Raw genomic sequence first — 25,707 nt, forward strand, 5'->3', positions numbered from 1 at the left:
CTTGCAGCTAAACAAGAGAGCTTTTAGCTCTTCTAATGAGCTCATCAGCACTTACAGCCTGCAGCCTCTTCAGCAGCTGGAAACAGCTGACCCGGTGAAGTTTGTTTCTGCCTTGAAACCAGCACATTATAAATGCCCTGTAGCCATGGCATTATAAATGCATGTGGAAGTGGGCATTACAGTATGAGTCATCCAGCTTCAGCTATTGAAATATGGCATCTGGTCAGAGATGCAGACTTGGAGAAAAAAGAAAATGCACTTTTTTACTTTATGCGGCTTTAAACTTACACTATTAGGGCATCAGCACTTTAAAAACACCAAGGTTATTTTAGATATTACCTGCCTGCTTTATTATAGATTTTACTCTGAAAGTCTTTTTTTTACATATTTATTGATTGGGGCCTAAAATTATGTCAAACGAACCAATACTGTTACTAGAATCTGCCACAAGACAGTCAGTCTGATGTCACACTATGATTGAATGGGGTCAGGTTGACAATTATAATTACAAATTCACATTCAATTATTACATTTGTGCTCATCAGTCTTCCTGTCCTATAGGAATATAACCAGAATACAGTCCCTTCAAGTTGTGCTTATTGACAAAGGCTCATTCAGCTCATTTGTGCTCTGAATTAGGAGGCAGCTTTGCCAAGCTACTGGTCAGTGTGTCCAGTTGATCAGTTTATCATCAAGTTTTCTCGGCTACCATTATCTCAGGATGGATGCATGAGGAGATGAGCACTCTTGTTCGCAGTAATCTCAGAGTTCTTTAATTTATTTAAAAAATATATATTTGTTGTTTTCCTGTATTGATACAATATTGCAATTTTTTTGTTTTGTTTTTGTTTATTTGCCGACCTGCAAAGAACTCAAACACAAGCTGTGAAACTGAGTCGTCTTGCACACTGGGGTTAGGGACTGGGACTGGGATGCAGTTATTAGTGGAAGAGGTCACATATTCCAAGACTGAAGGTGGCACTTCACGCTGTTAGCAGCAGCAGTTTTTGTTTAGCTGTAAAAAACAAAATCATTAAACGGGGCCCTGAGATAAAATTACCATAAATTGAAAATCTAAATATCAGATCTGTTTATGTTGAGAATGAGTTAAATTTTATAATCTTGAGATGCTTACATATATAATTTATTTGGTAAACGCTTTTTTGGGGGGGTGTTCATTTGATTTCCCCAAAATGAAGTCTGAGCTCAGCCTGCTATGGGTTTAATATGTATTATCTGTGGCGGTGATACAATAAAACATGATGTCTCCTCAAATGTGCAACTCATAAACAGTGCAGATGTTTCTTACCAACTCAATTGCTGATTTCAGACTAAGATAGCAAAAGAAAATATCAGGAATACTGATAGTGTGTGATTTCTGTTGGAGTTCAAATTTGTGCACCGCTTTGTATTTGCAGGAAGAGATTGAAACCCAGAAGCAGCAGCATGAGGCCAGAGTGATGTCCATCAGAACAGAGGAGAAGCAGAAGATGGACAAGATGGCAGATGACTTGGATCGGAAATGGAGAGATGCACTGCGGTAAAAGAGAGAAAAACAGGAAGCCCATCTCCCCTGATGTCTTTTCTCATTCGTCTCTGTCATCTCACAGCCCTCTTCACAATCACACTTATTATCCCAACAAGTCGGCGTCTCCCCAAAACACTCATGTATATTGATGAGAACGAATAGGAAATGAACACAGTCGGAAGCAAGTTTATAAACGCATGCAATATTTACAGATGTCTTTTAGCAGGACAAAACCGAGCAGCGTGAACACACACGCACACTGAATGTACAATGTAATTAATTTAGTCAAACTTTGTGTCTTTCTGTAGGGAAGAAGTGCGTTTGCTAAAGGAGGAGTTGACCGAGGAGTATGAAGCAGACAAACAGGCGGCCATGACTCAGCTCTCCCAGCAAAAAGAGCTGGAGATGATGGCAGCGAGGGAGGGCTGGCAGAGGAAGGTCGAAGACCTGCTGGAGCAGGTAACGCACACATGCGGACACTGACACGTGAGGGTCCGGCCTGTTTTGGTTTTGTAAGGTTACCACCAGTGTTGGTCAAGTTACTTGAAAAAAGTAATCAGTAACTAAAAACTGATTACTTCCGCAAAAAAGTAATCCCGTTACTTTGCTGGTTACTTATTTTCAAAAGTAATTAATTACTTAGTTACTTAGTTACTTAGTTACTTTTTAAAAACATGATGAGGTGATAAAGCGATAGATCTTTCAGCCTAATTTTACTTTTTCTGCATAATCCATCATACAAAATGTAATCAAATGGAAAAGTCTCTTTTTTTTTTAAACTTGTTTTGTTAGTTTTAATCTTTTAACTTTATGCATCAAGCAAAAATTTAATTATATGCAACATTCTCTGACTGGAAGAAATTAGTTTAACATTTAAACCTATTTTCTGCACATTCCAGCACATAAAATAAAATATTTTTTGTGTTTACACTCAGTCTTTCAAATAGATGCAAGTAAAACACAGCAGAAAATAAATAACATCAAAGACTCAGCGGTCCTGTTGCTCTATTTTCACCTGTAAAGCAGGAGTAGGGTAGGCGTAGGTTTACCCTGGTGCAGGTGTGCCGCGGTCAGTTGAAGAATCCGCGAGTTTCTCTGTGAGTTTCCCATTACGTGGTAGCGCACTCGGTGCTTGTTTAGGGGTTTTTTTTCGCTGTAAAAAGAAGTTTTCTTCCCACGCACAGCGGACGCTAATGTTTTTGTCACTTTTTATGGAATCAAACTCACAGTAAGGTCAGTACTTCCACGCTTTAAACGCTGCACGCTCATACTCTCTCCCGCACTCGATATATGATCCATTGTTGATCTGCACACAGCTGTTGTCACGAACGTTGCACTTGCTTACGTCACTGTCATGAGACATTCTCGCAAAAAATCACGGTTTTAGTAACGCAGTAACTCAGCGTTCCTACGGGAAAGTAACGGTAATCTAATTACTGTTTTTGCAATAGTAATCCCTTACTTTACTCGTTACTTGAAAAAAGTAATCAGATTACAGTAACGCGTTACAAGTAACGCGTTACTGCCCATCTCTGGTTACCACATACAAGGTTTAAGGGCTTTAACTCCAGAAAGCCTGAACCATAAAATAATTACGAGACATTTGTCTGTTTATCATATCTATTTTATTATTAGAGTGCCCTCCAGGTCGTTGTGAACATTTTAATAAACACTGTTAAAACACAGTTAAAATGTTGATTAATTGACTGTATTTATTTTATTTCACAGACATTGATTTAACTGTAAGGCTAAGTGTAAATGTATTGCATTAAACTATGACATATATGGAACTTTGATATTCTGGATCTTTGTTTTCTCTAACCGGACCTCCTTACTTTTTAATTGAATACCCCTGCTGTTCAACATTTCAGTGATGTCAGCTGTAGACATGTAGACATTTCTCCCCAGACATTGATCAGTTTCATTTTTCTGTCTATCAAACCATACCCACCGACTGTGTCAGGAGGAAGTATTCATCCGCTGATGATGAGACGCTCACATAATTGACAGCAGGGCAAGATTTTAACATTGTAGAGACCCCCCGTCAGCTGAGCTTTCATGTTAGCTAGTCGCGCACTTCTTTTAATTGGCAGGCAGCAGAAAGAGATCTGACGTTGCTGGATCCTTTTTTTCCTTCTTGTGGTGAGAAGGACATGATTTTTACAGATATTTTTAAAACTGCTTTTTTTTTTTTTTATGTATTTTTAGTGTTTTGAGAACCACAGGGTAAGTACCATTTAGTTTCATCATATACAAGCAAAAGTAGACCTTTATATGGCTGATGGCTCAAAAACTGGGAACGTCACACCAAAACAATCCAGATGGATAAATAGCTCTATAGTAAATATGACTTGCTGTTGACGTAGCAACTCTTAAACTCTTATTCTTTTCTTAGAGCTGCCTTACAAACCGACCCCAGTAACTCGTTTACTATGTCAGCTGATGATAACAAAAACACAATGGCAGCCTGAACCAAGAGAAAAGAAAAGGTCATGTCAGTCTGAGAGACGGCGAGAGGCTGATTTGACCAACTTCTTCTTCCATGTAAACGATTGGCTCTCGTCTTATAGTAGTTACTAACCAACGTTGTTAGTATGTTTGACTTTGCCTTTATAGTCAGACCCACAAACAGTAGCTTTCTGAGTTTTCTGTAAACAACCAAAAGCTACAACATGAGGTCGGGAGCACATGCTGGTGATGCTGCAGTCATCACTGTTTGCAGTATGTTATAAAGCATTGATATCACATGCAGGTGAACTCTGTTAGTATCCGGGAATGCAGTTGTTCATTTTTTATGCATTTTTTGTTCTTTGACAAGCAGTTGAAATTATTTATCATTTACTTCAGGTTTCTTGGTCTATTCCAGAGTAAAACTTGATGTAATTCAATGATTTATTTGATAATTGCTTGTGGCTATTTAGTCCTTAGAGTGCGGCTCCGCATGGTTTGGGAAAATAAATTAGAAGTATTTAGCTGAAGTGTATTTTATTTATGTTCTTTTTTAAACCTGTACTTCTAAATTGGAAGATTATTGTGATATTGAAATAAAAAAATAAAATTATATTCTATTATTTTTTTCATCGCTCAAAATAAGCTTCAAACTCGCGGAAGCCGGTGTACCCGCCGAAACGCCGTGCATTTATCGAGACTTTCAGCCCCAGGTAGGCCAGTTATGGATCTTCGGATCCACATTATGTCAGCAGCTCCACCATGAACTATGTTAAAACAAACACCGCTCACGCCTCACAGATGACAGCTTACAGTCCTGCGTAAAGATGAAAGTGACTTCTTACAGCCCCGATCTGCAGACGCTGTGCGCAGAGGTTCAGGAGCAGAAGTCCCATTGTAAACTTATCACGGCAGACCCGACGATGTTTCCATGAACAGGCTTTTTAGCATCTCTTTATTGACCACTTTTCACACACGGTTGCTGTACGCACACAGCCGGCTGTACCTTTTCAGTTCACAGCCCGACAACACAACAGCAGAGAGAGCACAGACTTTAAGGCGGCGAGGCGTGATCGCTCCCCTGCAGCGGCGCTGCAGACCACGCCCCGCCACACACATTAACCAGGTAAAATACATATTTAGGCAGAATTTTGCAAATATCTATTTTTCATCTTTCAGCAGCATAGAGCTTTTTTTCCAATTATTTTTTAAAAGTCAGCTCAAGGCTCCAAAAGCACAAAGGAGATATAAGGGTGGCTCACAACAGTTTTTGTTTGCTGGATCATTTTAGTTCAGCTGGGTGTCTTTCCTTTTGTTATATTTCTTTAAGAGTTCAAAATGTGTTAATTACATAAATAAAAATGTAATTTTCTCTGCAGCACTTCATGGATTTCATAAGCAACACACCTTAGTTGTTCACACAAAGCATAAAGATAAAAAACAATATATACAGTGTTATCTTCATTTTAGATGTCACAAAGTATTTGCGGCTCTCAGTGTTTTCTTTTGCGTGGAAACCGGGTCCAAATGGCTCTTTGGTGTTAAAGGTTGCAGACCCCTGACTTAAGGACAGCCTGAAGCAAAAAAAGAAAATCCAAATCAAGTCTCACAGGCATTCCTGTCTTTCAATAACTGTGTGAATGTGATTAACAGCAACGCTGTAAATAGCTTCTTCACCTGCTTCACAACTCATATAACTCCCACAGCAACAGTAAATTGGTATGAAAACAACAAAGGCTGTAACAGTGTTAATTTTGTCCCGTCATAGTGAGGTAGAAGAAAAGGAACAGCCTCTTTTTTTTAAACCAGGTTGTCTCTAAGCCATAGTGATGCTTGAATACATACAGGGAGTGCAGAATTATTAGGCAAGTTGTATTTTTGAGGAATAATTTTATTATTGAACAACAACCATGTTCTCAATGAACCCAAAAAACTCATTAATATTAAAGCTGAATGTTTTTGGAAGTAGTTTTTAGTTTGTTGTTAGTTTTAGCTATTTTAGGGGGATATCTGTGTGTGCAGGTGACTATTACTGTGCATAATTATTAGGCAACTTAACAAAAAACAAATATATACCCATTTCAATTATTTATTTTTACCAGTGAAACCAATATAACATCTCCACATTCACAAATATACATTTCTGACATTCAAAAACAAAACAAACAAATCAGCGACCAATATAGCCACCTTTCTTTGCAAGGACACTCAAAAGCCTGCCATCCATGGATTCTGTCAGTGTTTTGATCTGTTCACCATCAACATTGCGTGCAGCAGCAACCACAGCCTCCCAGACACTGTTCAGAGAGGTGTACTGTTTTCCCTCCTTGTAAATCTCACATTTGATGATGGACCACAGGTTCTCAATGGGGTTCAGATCAGGTGAACAAGGAGGCCATGTCATTAGTTTTTCTTCTTTTATACTCTTTCTTGCCAGCCACGCTGTGGAGTACTTGGACGCGTGTGATGGAGCATTGTCCTGCATGAAAATCATGTTTTTCTTGAAGGATGCAGACTTCTTCCTGTACCACTGCTTGAAGAAGGTGTCTTCCAGAAACTGGCAGTGGGACTGGGAGTTGAGCTTGACTCCATCCTCAACCCGAAAAGGCCCCACAAGCTCATCTTTGATGATACCAGCCCAAACCAATACTCCACCTCCACCTTGCTGGCGTCTGAGTCGGACTGGAGCTCTCTGCCCTTTACCAATCCAGCCACGGGCCCATCCATTGGCCCATCAAGACTCACTCTCATTTCATCAGTCCATAAAACCTTAGAAAAACCAGTCTTGAGATATTTCTTGGCCCAGTCTTGACGTTTCAGCTTGTGTGTCTTGTTCAGTGGTGGTCGTCTTTCAGCCTTTCTTACCTTGGCCATGTCTCTGAGTATTGCACACCTTGTGCTTTTGGGCACTCCAGTGATGTTGCAGCTCTGAAATATGGCCAAACTGGTGGCAAGTGGCATCTTGGCAGCTGCACGCTTGACTTTTCTCAGTTCATGGGCAGTTATTTTGCGCCTTGGTTTTTCCACATGCTTCTTGCGACCCTGTTGACTATTTTGAATGAAACGCTTGATTGTTCGATGATCACGCTTCAGAAGCTTTGCAATTTTGAGACTGCTGCATCCCTCTGCAAGATATCTCACTATTTTTGACTTTTCTGAGCCTGTCAAGTCCTTCTTTTGACCCATTTTGCCAAAGGAAAGGACGTTGCCTAATAATTATGCACACCTGATATAGGGTGTTGATGTCATTAGACCACACCCCTTCTCATTACAGAGATGCACATCACCTAATATGCTTAATTGGTAGTAGGCTTTCGAGCCTATACAGCTTGGAGTACGACAACATGCATGAAGAGGATGATGTGGACAAAATACTCATTTGCCTAATAATTCTGCACTCCCTGTATGCATGCTATGTATTTGCAGCCTTTAAATAGGTTCTTTAAAGAAAGCCTTTGAAATTAATGCTCCTTCAGATGTTCCAGTAGCTACAGTTCAGGAGATTTTATCTTATGAGGACTGAAGTTAGCTGCTAGGGTCAGAATGAAAGCACTGTAGGAACAGAGCGAGCCGTTTGACGCTGGTTTGGGAGCTCAGACGCTCGTCTGCTTAGACTCATGTAGCCGTTCCTGCAGAGCATACTGCCTCTGGGTAATTCAGAGCTGAGTCACAACTGAAACCTCAAAGAGGCTCGTCCTGAGTTTGCCAAGACGCTGGTGGCTCCAGATAAACATTTTCTGACAAGCTGGAGTCACCAGTGCCAGCTTGGCAACTTTTCAGACGCCCCCAACCAAAACCGTGACAAAAGCAGCTCATGGCAAAACGAGACAAAGTTAAAGAGTGATCTGACTTTAACTCCAACACAAGATACAAGAGATTCTGTTTCACACAAAGTTTTGTTCTTCTTCATAAAATATTTTCGTTTACCAAAGAAAACTTGTCCTTTGGTTTTGAGACATCTGTTTGTGGTCGGCGGCTCTGCGATGGACCTTTGACCTTTGATATAGCTACTGTGTTGGAGTTTCTTAATTACTCCAGAAATCGTTTGTTCTGCAGACTAAAATGTAAATATTTATTTGCTTAATTGAAAAAAATGTGCAAGCTAAGGTGGCAGTTTTCAAAAGAATCACCAAATATCCAAATAAATGATTGCTACCTATTTGTTTCAGCTATAGATATGGTATCATTTTAAGATGAAAGGAAGCAGTCCTCATTGATGTGGCTGTAATAATTAAGATGGAATTTCATAGTGGGCTCTTTAGGGAGCATCATTTCTTATCTGCAGCATCTGCAGATTATAGATGCCAGATTAGGAATCATGTAAATGTGGGTCACAGTATAAAAAGGAGCATTTTAAAGTTATAGTGCCGAGTGGCTAAAAATAAACTTCAAACAATATCACAGATCAGATATCTAAGGAGCTTACACTGTATGTGTACTATATGTGAGCCTCTGCATGTGCGTCTTTTTTTGCCCTCACAGGGCTGTGTGTGTGTGTGGGTGGGTGGGTGGGGGGGGGGGGGGGGGGGGGGTTGGTTTAGGAGCAACAGAAAAGATGGCTAATGTGTGTATATGTAATACTGTAATCCACGGATATTATTAAGTGTATATACACTTACCGGAATCTCTTTAAATGTGCTTTGCTAGTACCTCTTTTGATTTCAGATCTGCATTCATTCCTCGCGGCATAATTTCAACAAAGTGCTGGATAAATTCTTCAGAGATTTTTGTCCATATTCACACGACAGCATCACAGAGTTCCTCATCACAAAGGTGCTCTATTAGATTGGGATCTGGTGATTGTGGAGCCCATTTGGGTTCAGTGAACTGAATGTCCAAAAAAACAGTTTGAGATGATTTGAGCTTTGGGTAAATACGCACGTAGGCTGTGGCAATTAAATGATGCCTACCTGGTACTGACGAGTCCACAGTCTGTAAAGAAAATATTCTCTACTCCATTGCACCACGAGCGTCATAAATCATTGATACAAGGCAGGATGGATCCCTGCTTTCATGTTGTACACACCGGTTTCACACCCTACCATCTAAATGGGACAGGGGTGGGATTAAATAAGTGTATACTTCTTCCCACTCCCTTTCAACATGTAAATTAATCAGAATGTTTTTTTGTATGTAATTTGTATAGTATTTTTTTTTTCTCTCATTTCTTTTCTAAATGTACTTGTATATTGTTCACATGTTGAAATAAATTACCAATCAAATCAAATCAAATCAAATGTTGCAGCAGGAGTCAAGATTTATCAAAGCAGGCAGTGTTTTCTAATCTTCTGTTGTCCAATTCTGGAGAATTATAACCTCAGTTTCCTGTTATTAGCTGGCAGGAGCGGCATCCAGTGTGGTCTTCTGCTTTAACATTTGCATGTAGAGATGCTCTTCTGCAGACTCACTTGTTACAAGTGATTATTTACTATAAGTGGTTGCCTCCCTGTCAGTTTAAAGCAGTTTGGCCATTCTCCTCGGACCTCTGGTAGATGGTATTGGCCACCAACCAGAGGTAGAGGATTTCACCCAGAGAACTTCTGGAATTGAATTGCTCTGAGTTTGATATGGCCGGGGGCACCAGTACAGCATTAAAGTGAAGTGCAGATAAGCATAATTTTCAAAATCCAAGACCATGCTTTCAAAGGCTACATGAACATCACCTGAAAAAAACATTCCCAAGTAGTTTAATTCATGCTTAAAAGATCCTTTTCAACCCAAAATATTTAAATTTAATTTGAAAGCCCAGTTAGGAATGTTTTAGCTTATCCCCGTAATACTTTCAATCATAGTCTTGCACAAAGATTAACTAGAAAAAACAGCAGACATGCAAGCTGGGCCACTATGAAGACAAAAGCACGAAAGTATTATTACAGTGATCTGCACGGTATTGACCTACTTACAGCTCTGCAGAAACACCAGCCCTACCGGGGGCTCAGAGACTCATCAGTCACAATGCAAAGAGAAACTCGCAGTCCCCTCAGATATAACACATCACGTTGCATTTTAAGGACAAATCTCAAACTGTTCACACATAAGCCATGATTACAACTAGCATCTGTCAGAGTGATAACGGAAATATGATGGATGTATATTGGTCGATTACCCATTAATAACGCTAAGAATAATAAATTCTCCGCTTTATTTATCAGAGAAGGGGATATTATATTAGATTGTTACTTTCCTGGTGTGGTTTTAAGGCTGTCAGTGCTTCTCTGTGTCTCTGCACCTCTTCTGTATCATCCTTACAAATTCAAGTTATTGTGCATTCAGACAACACCAATCCCATAATTGCATCAACATTCCACCCTCATGGTGTGTACAATTTCTCTTTCAGTCAAAAAGTAATTCCAGTAGCAACTACTGCATTTCTTTTGATCAGTGTTAATACTTCATACGCCGACCCTCCAGCCTGCCAGATGCTCAGTTTGCTCAGAACAGCAGAGCAGTGAGCATGGTGGGACTCTGTTCTTGGTTGCTGTGTGATGGATTTAATGGTGGGACAACTGCCATATTGCTGAATTTATTATTTTAATAAATTTCAATACAGATCAAAATTTAAGTAGATGCAGGGCCTTTCCTGGCTAGGAGAGGGTCTTGAGGGGCAGCTACAACTGTCAGCACAATTAGTCTAAAAGTAAGGGTTTGTTTTTCCAGGAAAACCCCTGTGATTGATAGGGTAGTTTTGTTTATTAACTGGAAATGAAGATGCATACCAAATCCAATCAAAATGTTTCCCATTTTTTCAGAAAATCAATTGTGATTTAAAGGTACAGCCATTAATTTTAAGCATTTACTTTTCTTCTGCTACATCAGAGTAAACAGACTAATAAAACATGGTTAATGCATTTGTTCTTTCCATACCAGTCTGCCACAATCACTTATTGTCTGCAGATTAGACAAGCAACTGGCCCATCTCCAGACAGCTGACAACTGTTATGGCTAAACAACAACAGCTAGTTACAAGCTAACGCAGGGGTGGGCAACTCCAGGCCTCGAGGGCCGGTGTCCCTGCAGGTTTTAGATGTGTCCTTGAACCAACACAGCTGATTTAAATGGCTAAATTAGCTCCTCAACATGTCCTGAAGTTCTCCAGAGGCCTGGTAACGAACTAATCATGTGATTCAGGTGTGTTGACCCAAGGTGAGATCTAAAACCTGCAGGACACCGGCCCTCGGGGCCTGGAATTTCCCGCCCCTGGGCTAACGTTATAAATGTAATGTTTGGCTCAAGTGTCCTAAAAATCACACTTTCCCTCTGATAAAGAGTTTGATTACATTCTCACATCGTATCAGCGTTCAGTCATGACGTTCCTGAGTCCTTAAAAGTTGCAACCATTACAAAGACAGTTTCAACAGTTGCTAACAGAGGCTAACAGCTAACAGTGGCAAAAAGGACCTCAGTATTGCTGTCATTATTCACAACTGAGCTTTTTTGACTCCATATTGGACTCCTTTCACAAAGTTTTACAGCCTCCTCCACAGTAAATAAAGATAGATGCTTCTCACCCGGCTTTGACAGCTGAGGTAAACAGTGGACTGACAGCCTTCCACAGGAGCAAAGACATGCCGGCCGGCTGCATCTCTTATAGCATTCAGTCTCAATTGAATGTTTTTGATCTCTCTTGGCATGTTTCATTGCCAGTGTCAGTGTTATTTCTATTCTAAAGTTAAAAACAACAAAGTATCCAAAGTCTTTACAAGTTAGTTAATGAACAAGCAAGATATAAAAAGAAGCAAATATGATATATTGTGACAACATAAAAAAGCTACAGTGGCTATCCTACAGCAGCCACAGTAACTAGGATTATGCGCTTGAATTGTGAGGGTACAAAAACAGACCCCAGTTGCCTGCAAAATCTGCAATCTACTGACATTTGGCGCTGAATAATTTTACTCACTAACTTTAAAGAATTGCCAAGACTCAACAGGATGAAAAAATTGAATGATTTCCCTTTTGACTGTTTTGTGCAGACACACTAGCAGATGTAGTTAAAAATCACCCCTGATGTCCTGAATTTTTGATTAACCTGTTTCAGTGAAGCCATTTATGCCTTTGCTGCCTTAGCCTCTCATGTTTGATGGACGTGGCAGCTACATGTGCTGTTAAAGTAGAAAAAGACATTCCTGAAAGCCCTTAAGTGAGCGCAGGTCCCGTGCGGTATTGTGCGCCTGGGCGGATGTGCCGTCGTTATCTATAATGACTTCTTTTTCATTAAGATATTTTCATTACCAGGTCCGAGCCCGAGGCTCCAGTTTGTGCGAGCCAAAACTTGTGCGCTTGGGATTGTGTTTAATTAAGTCACAGAGGGCTGGGTGCATGTTTTTGCAAACAAGGTCGCTTAAGGTATTTCCACATTGCTAATCTCACACATCCCATTATTTTGCTGTAAATGTAAAAATGATTAGTTGGAGTAGACAGAGAGGATAAACTGTGCAGGCCATCTTTTTTTATCCGATGTAGAACCTCAGAAACTTCATCCCAGCCCTGCTCCTCATCCTCTCATTTTTAAATCCATCTTACCTTACACTTGCTAATGTGGTACTTCTTCAGCACTAAACCCTGCGGGGGATTTAACTGCAGCGGCTCAGAGAAAGAGTGGCATGTGAAGGGCCGGAGGCGTCTGGCTGAGAGAGTTCTGCCACTCACCGGCAGTTAGGCCTCTGATAGCTGCAGTATCTCCTCGAAACAAAACACTTTGGCGTGCTCTGATGGGGCTTACGCTTGTTGGCTTTTGTTATTGGGCCGTGCGCGCTGTCACTCGTCGTCGTGACGGGCTGTCAGCTCATTGACACGAGTGGAGAAATCTTCATCCGCAGCCCTGAAGTGGTTTTATTACATCTGTGTGTCAATATCACCACCAGGGAGTGGTTGTTAGAAAAAGGGGGAAAAACCTAGGCTCTCTCCCTGGTTAAGAGCGATGCATTGGAAAAAATATAGTGGAGCAAAAGAGAGAGTTTTTTAATTAAATGTGTGTGCTCTGTTAAGTGAGTTGCTTCTTTCCTGGAGGTATGTCTTCCTTGTAAATTAAATGTGATGTCGCCGCACAGTTGGAGATAGAGAACCACCTGGAGAGAGACACAGTGTTGTCCCTGCAGTTCAGCCTGTAATTACTGCTTCTATCGGATGTGGGCACGCTGACCTGTTAACATTTGCTTTTAATCTAATTTGTTCTGTCTTGTTACTTTTTTCTTTTTTTTTTTGAATAAGCCTTTGCTCATTATAAACACCTAAACACCATATTTTTACTACTTCCCCCTTTACGTCCCTTTTTCCTCAGATCTCTCTGCTGAAACAGTCCCTGGAGCTGCAGCTGTCTCAGTCTCAGTCAGCTCTCCAACAGCTGCAGTCTCAGTTCAACCAGGAGAGAGAGCTCCTGAGCCAACAGCTCAAAGGTATGCACGCGCTTCCTCCACGTGGCGACTGCGGCTACAAGCTGCCGCTGGAGTTTCAACATTTCATCCTAAAATAACTTTCTTAAAGTAGCGATTTTGCATTTGTATGTGATTTTAACTTAAAAACTTAAAAACTTTAAAACAAGAGATTTTTTATTTTTTGATTATGGGAATTTGAAAGAGAAGGAAGGTTGGAGCTATAACAGCCAGTTTGAGCTGTTAGATGACGAGTTGCAGTCTGACAAGTTTTATCAGGGGAAACCTGCGTGCCTCTAAATCAGCCATTCCCAAAGTCAAGAGTGCTGCAGCCCACTTAAAAACCTGAAGATCCATTGGGGCCACCCAATCTTAAATCTTCACTCTAATCAGAATCCATGAGAATGTGATGTATTCCTCGAAAAATGTCTTAAAAATAAATAAACCACACAGGAGGATGTTGGCTATAAATTGCTAATGCTACCTAGTCATATGCAAAGTGGTAAGGCTAACTGGGACATAAACTTTAATACAGGGGAAGTAAATTTAGGTCAAAATATAGTAATACCACCTCCTATTTCCTGTTTTAATTCCATATTTATATAACTACATTGATATAAATATGTAACTGTGCATACTACTAATTTCAAGTTGAATTTCTGTTATTATTGCAGCCAAGCAGCCATGAAGGGGGCCACTGCTCCCTTAAAAACTTTTGGGAATCACTGCTTCAAAACATCCATGAGGGAAATAACTGAATTCACAGCCCAGGATGTTCACTAGCATGAGATCGTCAGCATGTCGAGACAAATCATGCTGCATTGCACTGTAACACTGCTGAAAACGATTTTTTATTTTGTTGTGAAGAATAAATAAAAATCTGAAATGTAACCTAAATATTTAATACAAATAGTCCGAGCATCGAGTGTGTAAATATTTTGTTGTCACCTTCTGTTCAGCGGCGCATCTCCTGCCGCTGTGCGACTGGCTCAGATTGTCATATTGCCTTATCGTGTCAAACAGAATGGAAACACGTCTGCTGTTGATGCATCTCAGTGTACACGTTGATATCTCTGTGTTTGCAGAGATGCAGAGAGAACATCAGAGGAGAGAGCATCGATTACAGGAGGCTCACTGCTGTGCCCTCAGCACCATGGAGGAAGCCAGGCAGCACCAGATAAGAGTACGACACACACACACACACACACATATTTGCAAGCATGTAGGTTTGCATCGGTTGTCTTGGGATTTGTCACATAGTTGCACGACACTACCTGCCTTTTGTTCTCTCTGAAAAGAAAAGTAGAGCAAGTTCTAACTAACTTCTCGGGGGCTTTTACTAAATACATTACAGTAGCCTTTCTTGTTCCACTGTGGACTTCACTGCAGTCTTCTTTGAACTCATCTGTTTGTACCCACAGTAAAAGTGCGACGAGGACAGTTTCAACAGCCTCACTAGTGCAGCAACAACAGCTGCTAAATGCTACCATCGTTCACTAACAAGTGCTGTGACTGAAGCAATAATGTGCTGCAGTAATTCTAGTAGCAAAAATGCCTAACTAAGTTAATAAAATCTGTGATTTTAAATATGATTTAAGCAGCAAACCTTTGACTACTGAATGCAGCATTTGAGAGATTTACTGTTGCTTTGTACTGTAGTATTAACGTGACTCTAGAACACTGTATGTTGGTGGATCCTGTATGGCTAGGCTGGAGTTTGGTGTTGCAGAGATTTCAGGGTGACGATTTTTTATAAAATTTGGTTTGATCTGTCACCTCAGCCGAGTCTGGCATCAATAAATGTTCAGTTTAACTCAGTCTTATTTATATAGACCAGCACAAGTCACTTCAAGGCACTTTATATTGTAAGATAAAGAAAATAATACAGAGAAAACCTCAACAATCAAACAACTCCCTTTGAAGAAGAGGCAAAAGTGGGAAGGAAAAACTCCCTTTTAACAGGAAGAAACCCCCAGCAGAACCAAGCTCAGGCAGGGGCAGCCATCTGCTGCGACTGGTGTGGGTGAATGGATTTGATAGTTAACTCAAAAACAGGATGATGATGTACCGTACTATTAGCTAGTATTTTTTACCTATGTGATTAAAAATGACTACAAGGCAACATTTGAGCAGAAAATATATTTTATATATTTTCTTCAAGTCATCCAAAGCACATGTGACAACTGCAGCAATAAAACTATGAAAAGGTTAGCACTGCATGTGAACCATGATTGGTATTCTGTCCAAAGCTAGCTCTGCTTATAGGTTGATTTAGCTGCTTGAACAGCAGAGTAAGCAGTGACCTTGTGTTGAAGTAATGTTGACTGAGATTTCTTGAAGAAATGTTTTTGACTAAATCCATCAATACAAGAGCGTGAAACAACACGTAAAACAAGACCACTCAGAGAGCGCAACTATCAAAGGGCAGGTTTATTAACACTGATGTTTTATTACAACATGATGATGTCAACCCGTTATGTCATCATGGTGACATCATAGCAACATCATAGGGACAGCAGTCAAGCTCATGTTTAGCCAGCATATGTAATCATGTCCCCCAAGGCCTAATATGTTGCTGTTATCGGTATCACCATCACAGAAAATCTGAAAATGCTGTTTTGAAAACTGTGGACAAACAGACAGAGTACACACTCCCTCCATTAGGGAGGAGAACAAACTAAAAACTTGCTGCTAAACTTAAATTAAAGAATTAAAGTGTCCTTTAGCTGTCTATCGGCAGGAGAGTAGAGAATTGTGCTTCAGTAGCTGATATATCCACAATGTCGCTTCCCGTGAACTTTGTAATACACAAGTAAACGCCTATTACCATTATAAAAAAAATGAAAGAAAAAGACTGACAAAAATAAGAGTTGACCTATCGTTTTACTTTTAAATCATCAAATTAGTTCATGTGCTCCTCTGGCTGTATCCTGTGTCTTTTTATAGTTCTGTAAAAATGTGACTTTCAGTACAGAAATCTGCAGCTGCTGTTCCTCTCTTTTCACCTGTGTTCTTATCTACTTTTTTTTATGTATGTAGCAGTCTGTGATCAGCAAAAGTCCTTAAAATAGTGCTTTATAAGAGGTACACAACTTGATTTGTCGTCCTGGGAGCTTCTAGTGTCTGACGTTATTTCTTCCAGAGAGGAAATTATAGTGTGGAAGGTGCTGCAATTTGAATTTCCAATATAGTCCACAGCACAGCAATGATTACGTGTAGCAGAGTATCCATTGTGAAGTTCAGCGAGTGCTGGTCAACAAAACTACTTGAGACCAAGTAAAAAAGTTTTTGAGCTTTTCTAATATTGTTTAATGATCCTTTTATGTCTGCCACAGAGTCAAGAAGTGCAGAAGATTCATAGCACAATCAAACCCCTGAGGAAATTCCCGGCTTTCTGAGCCATTTTATTTGGATCATTTACTTTAATTTCACCAATTTTCTTGTTAAGTAATATTAAAATGAGCCAAACGATATAAATTATGGTTGAGGTAGTTTTTTTTTCCGTTATGTGGCACTGAGAGGATGTGTCAAAAAGCTCAGTGATTTTATACTTACACTCTTTAGTCATTTTCAGCCTGTTGATGGATCTCGCTGTCAGTTCTGCTTCCTGAAGCTGAGTAGCTTCCTTTTTTTATGCAGTACATAGTGGGACAGTCTCCAAAAGTCTTTGTGTGTTCTTAATATTGTCACTTTTCCTGTGCCAGTCTGTTACTCAAAACCAGCTTGGAGCTGTGGTTCGATTACACTGTTCATTTTCTCTCTTTGTCTTCTGGCTTTCTTTTTACAACATTTCACTTTTATTTTTCAGCCAAAAATAAAAAGGAAATATTGAGTCAGACATCCAAACTACACTTTTCTCAAAACCATATTTTTCATGTAACATATTGTGTCTTGTCATCTTCGTCCTTTCTCTTCTCCTTCCTTTCCGTCCCTCTATCCTCTTTAATCTCCCTCGCCGTGCCGTCTGCCAGGCCCTCGAGGAACGTCTAAAGCAGGAGCAGCGGGAGGAGGTTCACGCTTTGAAGGAGGCCCACAGGAGGACTTTAGAAATCCTCAGACAGCAGTCGGACCAGGAGCTGCAGACACTGCGATTTGAATTGGAGGACGAGGGGAAAGCAAAGCTGGGTAAATGATGATAGATATAGTAAACGTGGCTTTGACACGTCTAGGTTTGTAGTTATCGACCGGGGTTGTTTCCACACTGCCAGGCTCGCTCTGTGGCGTGGTTTTAAATTGCAGCAATGATTTTTTCCCCACCCTTTGGTGATTGTGTTTCTACCTACTGAGACGTTCTGGTTCTGTTTCGGCCTGCTGTGATGATGTTTTTGTCCATAGTGATTACAACAAAATCACCTTCATTATCTGCCTATTGCTGTTTAGAAGAATAGGAGAAGAAAGAAACATTTGGTGGTTAAATCGTAAGACGCTTTAGGAAACCAGGATGAAATTAACTAATGGTGAAATCAGCTTTCTGAGATCTGTGAACATGTGCTAGGTGATAAAATTGATCTCAGTAGTTGCCTCCAATATTAAACCAACTAAAAGAATAAGTCGTGAAAGTACGATGTAGGAAAGGAGTCACAAAACATGAGAATATCTTTCATTTCTTCGCACTGTTGTCATTTTTCTACATAAACTACATAAGAAATGATCCCTCACATTACCTGTGGCGTCTCTTTCCTGCAGCCTCTCTTCGTGCAGAACTGAACCACCTCCACGCGACAGCCATCGAGCATCTGAAGCAAATCCACCTCAAAGAACACGCTGCCACCAAACGAGAGCTAGAAAAAGCCATGGAGCACAGCCAAAAGCAGGTGACACTGACAGTGGTTTAGTTCTGTTTTTGTTCTTGTCTCTCAGTGTTTCGCCCTAAGTGATCTCAAGGTTTAAAAGCCTTCTAGCAAATAACTGCCTATTCTGTCTTATGTGCATCCTCTAGGAACAAGATCTCTTAATTCGTATCTCAGACCTGCAAGCGGAGCTGTGTTCCCGTAGCAACCGTATCACCGATCTGGACCATGAGATTCACTCTCTGAACGAGACCATCGACACGCTAACCAGAGAGCTGGAGCTGAAGGGCAAAGAGGTGCTGCGGGTCCGCAGCGAAGCTAACCATCAGATAAGGTTCAGTAGCTCAGCAGACATTATCCTCCCATTACCCTTAAATACTCTTGCTTATATAAGAGTATTTAAGTAAATAATATTTGTGAAATTTTTGCATCAACCATCCAATTTTAAATATGCATTCACAGCATAAAACTAGAATTTCACAGCTGCCTTTTAAGTAAAGATGACATCACATTTGTGAAATCATGTTAAACTTGCGTCTGTATTTTTAGTCTTTTTCTGAGGATTTACTGAAAAAAGTCACGTTTATTCATAAGTGCAGTTTTTTCAAGCCACTTTACATTAGACGTGTTTTTCACAGTCTAAAAATATATTTTTATTTCATTTTCACATATGTAAATTTTTTTTCCAGTGTAGCTCTGTCTGACCATTTCAGTTAAAACACCAGTACTTTGTTTATTGAAGCCATAGCTATATAATACCCAGTAAAACAACAAAGTCTATAGATGTCCAGATCTATCAGTGTAAGCATTTATTTATATTAATACTGTATTCTGATCAGTTTCTGGTGAACTTTAAACATGTTTTGCTCTAAATCAAGCACAGTGTTATCAGCATCATGCTTTAGATAAAGTGGGTAAAGGACCTCTCAGCTCAGAGTTTCATGTTTTACACGCCTGCTTCCACAACTCCAGCCTATCTGTTCTAAGCCAGCAGAGTTTGTATTGACTTAAAATGAATCAGTGTTGCCTTCCAGCTTTACGACAGGCAGTATAAAAGATGGATGTAGCTACCATGAAGACATTCATGGTATTTAATTGCCATCTTGGTTTGGAGCAGGGCTTGGTCTGTCTGCATATTATACCCTCATTGTCAGTCACAGGTGGCTAGCCAATCAGCATAGCCCAGATAATCCTCCGTTTTGGAACATGGGATGATCAAGATTTACAAAACAGACTTAATTTTTTATTTAATAAGATCCAAAATTGGCTCATAAACTCAGCAGGAAAATGTTTATAGAGGTCAACACACAAACCACAGGTTCCCTTTCAGTCGATTCACTCGGTACAACACATAAGTATGGGATATCACGCCCTCGCGTGTCCTGGCTGAAGAAACCTTTATTCACGCCTTTACGGCAGATGACGTGTGATGACACGCGCAAGGCCCCGCCCGCACATATAGCCGCTGCCATCACCGTCATCCCTCAGTTCTTACGCTCTTCACCTCGCTGAGAACACCTCTGCTGAGTTGGGCTAGCTAGCTACTGCTAGTTAGCTCCGTTGTCTGCCAACTTGAACCTAGCTTAACTGCCCCTGTTGGTGTTAGCCTCCACCGCCCAGCTGGTGCGTAGGCTGCCCGCGGAGCGCTATTTTCAAGTTTTTCTTGTGCAGCGTTTCGCTTTGCGTTTTGGGAATGGACTCCAAACCGAAGCGAGCAAAGCAGAAATCTTCTGTTCGCCCCTGTCCTCAGGGATGTGGTTTCTCTTTGCACGACAGCGACCAGCACGATGCCTGCCCTGTCTGCCTGGGGATCGTCCACGCTAGGAGAGCGTTGACGGAGCCCGAAGCTTGTGCGTTTTGTCGCCAGCTCCGACGCTCGACCCTGGAAAGACGGGTGACGTTTGTGGAAAGAGTGCTGGGACGCTCGGCTGTCGCACGGCATGACCCTCTTCTTTCCGAGTCTGGAGCCCCGGCTTCGTCCGAGTCCGAAGACGAAAATTTTCAGGTCGATGTCCCCGCGATTAGCTGGGCTGACCACATGGAATACGTTGACGGGTTAGCCGATGACGGACCGGAACCATGCAGGAGCGCTGACGGGCTTCAGCCTGGGTTGAAGCCCGCCAGCGCTCCCCAGGAAGACGATGACGTGCTGGACATCGGCCTGGACATCCATGGTTTGTCGGAGGATGAGCAGGAGAGCTCATTGTCGACCCAATATGCCGCCGCTGCTGCGCCGGTCGGCCACGATGACACCTCTCTTTTCTCCCTGTTTCGCCGTGCCGCTGAGAAGCTGCAGGTGGACTGGCCCTCTCCTCCACCAGCTCGGAAGCCGTTGCGGGCTCCGGTGGAAGGAAAAAACCCGCAAACCGCGACGGCCAAAAACTGCCTCCCCATGTTCCCAGACTTTCTCTGCGAGCTAACAGCGTCATGGGACAAACCTCTGTCTACCCGCGTCACTGTGCCCGGCTATGGACAGTACATGGAATTGGACGGCGCCGAGGGAGCTGGTTTAGCTAACCCACCCCCTATGGAGCCGTCTCTGGCTGCTTATCTGGCCCCGTCCCATAACCATGGTGTCGGTGGCCCCGCAACTCTGCCGTCCAAGCACTGCAGATTCTCGGCCTCGCAGCTGGAGAAGATTTATCGGGCTCAGGCCGGCACCGCTCGAGCCATGAGCTCCGTCACCATGCTCCAGACGTACCAAGCAATGTGCCTGGCGGAGCTTGGATCGCTGGTTCCGGAGGACAGCCCGCTGTCACCTCTTCTTAACGAGGTTAGAGTCACCACGGATTACATCCTCCGTGCGTCTCGCTGTGCAGCGCTCTCCCTGGGCAGAGGGATGGCTTCGACAGTGGTGGCGCAGAGGCACCTGTGGCTGACCCTCTCCGACGTCCCTGATAGAGACAGAGCTGTGTATCTGGACGCACCAGCGTCTGCGGCTGGGTTATTCGGACATTCACTTGAAGCCATTCAGGCTAGATTCGATCTGAGGAAGAAGCAGACGGAAGCTCTGCGCGACATCATCCCCAGACGCCAGCCCCAGCCCAAGCCCACTGCTAGCTCTCACAGGCCCGCCGCTCCTCTGACAGCTGGCAAGAGACCGGCGCCCACTGCTGGAGTGGGAGGGCCGCCGGCGAGAGCACGTACTCCGGCCCGAGCTCCACGCCAGTCGGCCTGGGGCAAAGGCCGGGAGACGCAGGGAGACGCTGCTCTTACCCCTCTGTTGCCGCACAAGAGGTGCCGCTTAAGTTCTGTTCAGGTTGTCAGCCCCAGAAGGCGCTGCACTTCCCTATCGCGGTCTCCCAAGCACATAACCCCTGCACACGGTTCAGATGTGTTGAATGTTCAAGCGACCACATCGAGTGTTCCCGCTGTTTTTCATTGTTATGCCCCGGAAAAGGTGCACCCAACAAAATGTATAAATGTACATGTTCCCATGTTGCAATCAATAAAGAGTGTTGTTTACTCTCAAACAATCTCAAATGCTCAACCTGCAGGCGAAATGAGCCAGGTCAGGCAGGGGATGCAGTCCCCTGCAGACACACTGGGGGGCGACGGCGCCCCGCCGTCAGTGCTGCAGGCCAGCCGGCTGGCTGCTCACTTCCCTCAGTGGCGCGCTTGCGCCCCCTCTCCGTGGGTGCTGCAAACCGTTGCCATGGGTTACCGGTTGCAGTTCCGGGTCAAGCCGCCTCGTTTCCAAAGAGTCGTGAACACGATTGTCAACCCCGAGGCAGCCTTGGTACTCAGAGAGGAAATACAGGCGCTATTACAGAAGAGAGCAATACGGGTGGTCCCCGCTTCGGAGACGGACAAAGGTTGGTACAGCCGTTATTTTGTCATTCCGAAGAAAGGGGGAGGGCTTCGTCCCATCCTCGACCTGCGAGTCTTGAACACGTACCTGCGAACGTACAGGTTCAAGATGCTAACACTCAGACAGCTCCTGAGTGCAGTCGGCCCGGGAGATTGGTTTGCGACAATCGATCTAACAGATGCTTATTTTCATGTCGCTATACACCCGAAACACAGGCAGTTTCTGAGGTTTGCGTTCGAGGGCGTAGCCTACGAATACCTAGTGCTGCCGTTCGGGCTGTCGCTCGCTCCCCGCACCTTTACGAAATGTGCCGAGGCAGCGCTAGCGCCCCTCAGGAAGAGGGGCATCCGCATCTTGGCCTACCTGGACGACTGGGCTCTCGTGGCTTGCTCCAGAGAACAGGCGGAGACGCAGCTGTCGCGGGTTCTGTCACACATTCAGACACTGGGGTTCTCTGTGAACTTTCAGAAGAGCTCGCTAATCCCAGGTCAACAGATCGCTTTTCTCGGTCTGGACATATGCTCTCTTTCCAGCCGCGCACGGTTGTCAGAGCACAGAGTGGCCGCGTTTCATCGCTGCCTCGCTCAATTTCAGCTGGGACGCAGACTGCGTTTCCAGACGATATTGCGCTTGTTGGGCATGATGGCATCTATGATCGCCGTAGTGCCGCTTGGGCTGTTGAAAATGAGAGCGTTTCAACGCTGGACTCTCTCTCACCGTTTGTGTGCTTCGCGTCACCTCCGGAGGAGGCTGCCGGTAACTGCGTCTTGCATGCTAGCTCTCCGTCCTTGGAGGGAGCCCGGGCTACTGCACCAGGGCTCTCGGATTGGGAGGGTGTTGTTTCGCAAGGTGGTGTCCACAGATGCTTCCCTAAGTGGGTGGGGAGCGCTGTGCGAGGGTGCGTCAGTGAGAGGGATCTGGTCCGCGGCTCAGCGCCAGCTGCACATCAACCACTTAGAGCTGTTGGCAGTGTTCTTAGCTCTAAAGCGTTTCCGTCCAGTCCTGCAGGGCCAGCATGTCTTAGTCAGGACGGACAATTCAACAGTGGTGTCTTATATAAACAGGCAGGGAGGAACACGCTCTCTTCCCCTGTTGCAGCTGTCTCGCTCTCTGCTGTTATGGTGCAGTGTTCATTTTCTGACTCTAAGAGCCACCCATGTCCCGGGCCACCTGAACCTGGGGCCGGACCTTCTCTCCAGGGGGGGTCCTCTGGTGAGAGAATGGAGGTTACACCCTTCAATAGTGGCTCAGATTTGGGATCTATTTGGCGAGGCGCAAATAGATCTTTTTGCTTCCAGGGTGAATGCTCACTGCCCCCTGTACTTCTCCATAATCGACCACGATGCACCCTTGGGCTTGGACGCGCTAGCGCACCAATGGCCAGACGTGCTCCTGTATGCATTTCCCCCAGTGGAAATGATATCTCCAATTCTGGAGAGGGTGCGTCGGCATTCCCTCTCTCTGATCCTGGTGGCCCCTTGGTGGCCCGCGAAGTCGTGGTATGCAGAAATAATCAGCCTGCTTGCAGCAAGTCCTTGGCAGCTTCCTCTCCGCAGGGATCTCCTCTCTCAGGCGGGGGGGGAAGTGTTTCATCCGCGCCCGGATCTGTGGCACCTTCATGCTTACCTGCTGAGAGGTTAAACTTGGTTGCTAAGGGTCTGCCACCTAGTGTGGTAGCGACGATTCAGAGCGCCAGGGCCTCGTCTACTAGAGGCTTGTACGCTTACAAATGGCGAGCCTTCGAGCGATGGTGCCAGGACCGCCACACTCTCCCATTTCAGTGCTCTATTGTGGATGTTTTGACATTCCTGCAGGAGCTGTTGGATAAAGGCCTTTCGTTTTCAACGATCAAGGTTTATTTAGCGGCTATATCTGCTTGTCATATCGGTTTTGACGGGGTGACACCAGGTGCGCATCCCCTCGCCGTGCGTTTTCTGAAAGGGGTTCGCCGGCTGAGGCCCGTGCTTAAGTCCAGTGTCCCGGCTTGGGACTTGTCTTTGGTGCTGGAGGCCCTTTGTGGCCCTCCGTTTGAACCCGTTGAGTCGGTAGATATGAAACTTCTTTCGTATAAGACCGCATTACTTCTCGCTTTGGCCTCGGCGAAGCGAGTGGGGGACCTTCATGCGCTGTCTGTGCATCCTGCCTGCACACAGTTTTCTCCTGATGGCCGCAAGGTCGTATTGCGTCCGAATGCCGCCTATCTTCCCAAGGTCATGCCTGCATCTTATAGTTCAATGGAGTTTGAGTTGCTGAGCTTTTGCTCCCCTCCTTTTGAATCTGAGGAGCAGAGGAGGGTGCATTCTCTTTGTCCGGTGCGTGCGCTACGCACCTACATTGAGCGCACTCGGGATGTGCGTTTGTGTGACCAGTTGTTTGTCTGCTTCGCTAATCCGAATAGAGGTAGAGCTCTGTCCAGACAGAGGCTGTCCCACTGGATTGTGGAAGCTATCTCGCTGGCATACAGCACCGGAGGTTTTGCGTTGCCCCACGGGGTGGGAGCTCATTCCACCAGGGGGATGGCGACCTCATGGGCTCTTTTTAGAGGGGTGCCTGTGGCTGATATTTGTGCAGCGGCTAATTGGGCGTCGCCGCACACTTTTGTGCGGTTTTATCGGTTGGACGTTACAGCCCCTTCGGTGGCTCATGCTGTCCTTTCTGCTGGGTCTACCACTCACTAAGGATGTGGTGGTCCCGTTCCGGTTCGGTGGCTGCTCTGCGGGGCGTGTATATAGGTCCCATACTTATGTGTTGTACCGAGTGAATCGACTGAAAGGGAACGATTAGTTATGTCTATAACTTCTGTTCCCTGAAGGAGAGGAACGAGGTACAACACAGGGTGGCCCCACTGAGCAGTTGGCTCGGTGAAGAGCGGCTATCGAACTGAGGGATGACGGTGATGGCAGCGGCTATATGTGCGGGCGGGGCCTTGCGCGTGTCATCACACGTCATCTGCCGTAAAGGCGTGAATAAAGGTTTCTTCAGCCAGGACACGCGAGGGCGTGATATCCCATACTTATGTGTTGTACCTCGTTCCTCTCCTTCAGGGAACAGAAGTTATAGACATAACTAATCGTTTCTGTAGGATCCAGTCTTTTTGTAGCCACCACTGTCGCCATCTGGTGGCTAGAATGCAAGTTAAGGCACTCGTGCACTGGTTTCATTTTTCTTGCGTGGAAAAACGCCACAAAGTCTTTTGCCTACCGCATTTTGACTCCCGTGCTCTTTTTTATAACCTAAAGACCACTGTGACTATGTTTGCTTCTCCAGCTTTAATGAAGTATTCCAACAGGGTAAATGTCAGCGTCTTTCAAGCTTAATTTGTTGTTCGTAACACAGACTTTCTGTCATATTTGTCTGCCCCAATGTGAGAAAACACTAATTATATTAGGATAGTTTTTTTTAAATTAAAATTCCTCAAGAATTGCTGAAATGCCCTTTTCTAGTGGTTTGAGTGCTACTGTCCAGTGTTAAGCTTGTAAAAACAGTTACTTTAATGAGTGAGTGATGCTAAAAAGAAAATGTGAAAGCAAAACCACAGCCATTAAAGACGGATGTTCGTCCGCTACTCGTGCAAGCGTTGGCAGCCTGTGCCAGTAACCCTGGCTCTGCTTCTTCACATTTCTTATAGGAAGTTTAATTCTAATGGTCCCCATATGTAAATGAAGCACACTCTTCATTACGTTCTTTAACTTAGATTGCAGACACATAAATTAACACTCTGACATTGACACAGTAAGCACTGAGGGACCGGATGCTCCC

The 25,707-nt window shown here is 43.7% G+C and overlaps 1 protein-coding gene across 4 annotated transcripts in view; it reads left to right on the forward strand.

Annotated features, from left to right (window-relative positions):
- fam184aa (family with sequence similarity 184 member Aa) overlaps positions 1–25,707 on the forward strand; it is an 84,611-nt gene that overhangs the window by 42,876 nt on the left and 16,028 nt on the right. For all 4 annotated transcript variants that reach the window (XM_026158418.1, XM_026158415.1, XM_026158417.1 and 1 more), the window contains exons 13-19: positions 1,419–1,540; positions 1,837–1,987; positions 13,257–13,371; positions 14,433–14,530; positions 17,319–17,472; positions 18,034–18,161; positions 18,287–18,471. In XM_026158418.1, the coding sequence (XP_026014203.1) occupies positions 1,419–1,540; positions 1,837–1,987; positions 13,257–13,371; positions 14,433–14,530; positions 17,319–17,472; positions 18,034–18,161; positions 18,287–18,471 (953 nt within the window). The remainder of the gene's footprint in view (positions 1–1,418; positions 1,541–1,836; positions 1,988–13,256; positions 13,372–14,432; positions 14,531–17,318; positions 17,473–18,033; positions 18,162–18,286; positions 18,472–25,707) is intronic.

This window comes from Astatotilapia calliptera, chromosome 23 (genome assembly GCF_900246225.1).
Source record: "Astatotilapia calliptera chromosome 23, fAstCal1.2, whole genome shotgun sequence".
Classification (NCBI taxonomy): Eukaryota; Metazoa; Chordata; class Actinopteri; order Cichliformes; family Cichlidae; genus Astatotilapia; species Astatotilapia calliptera.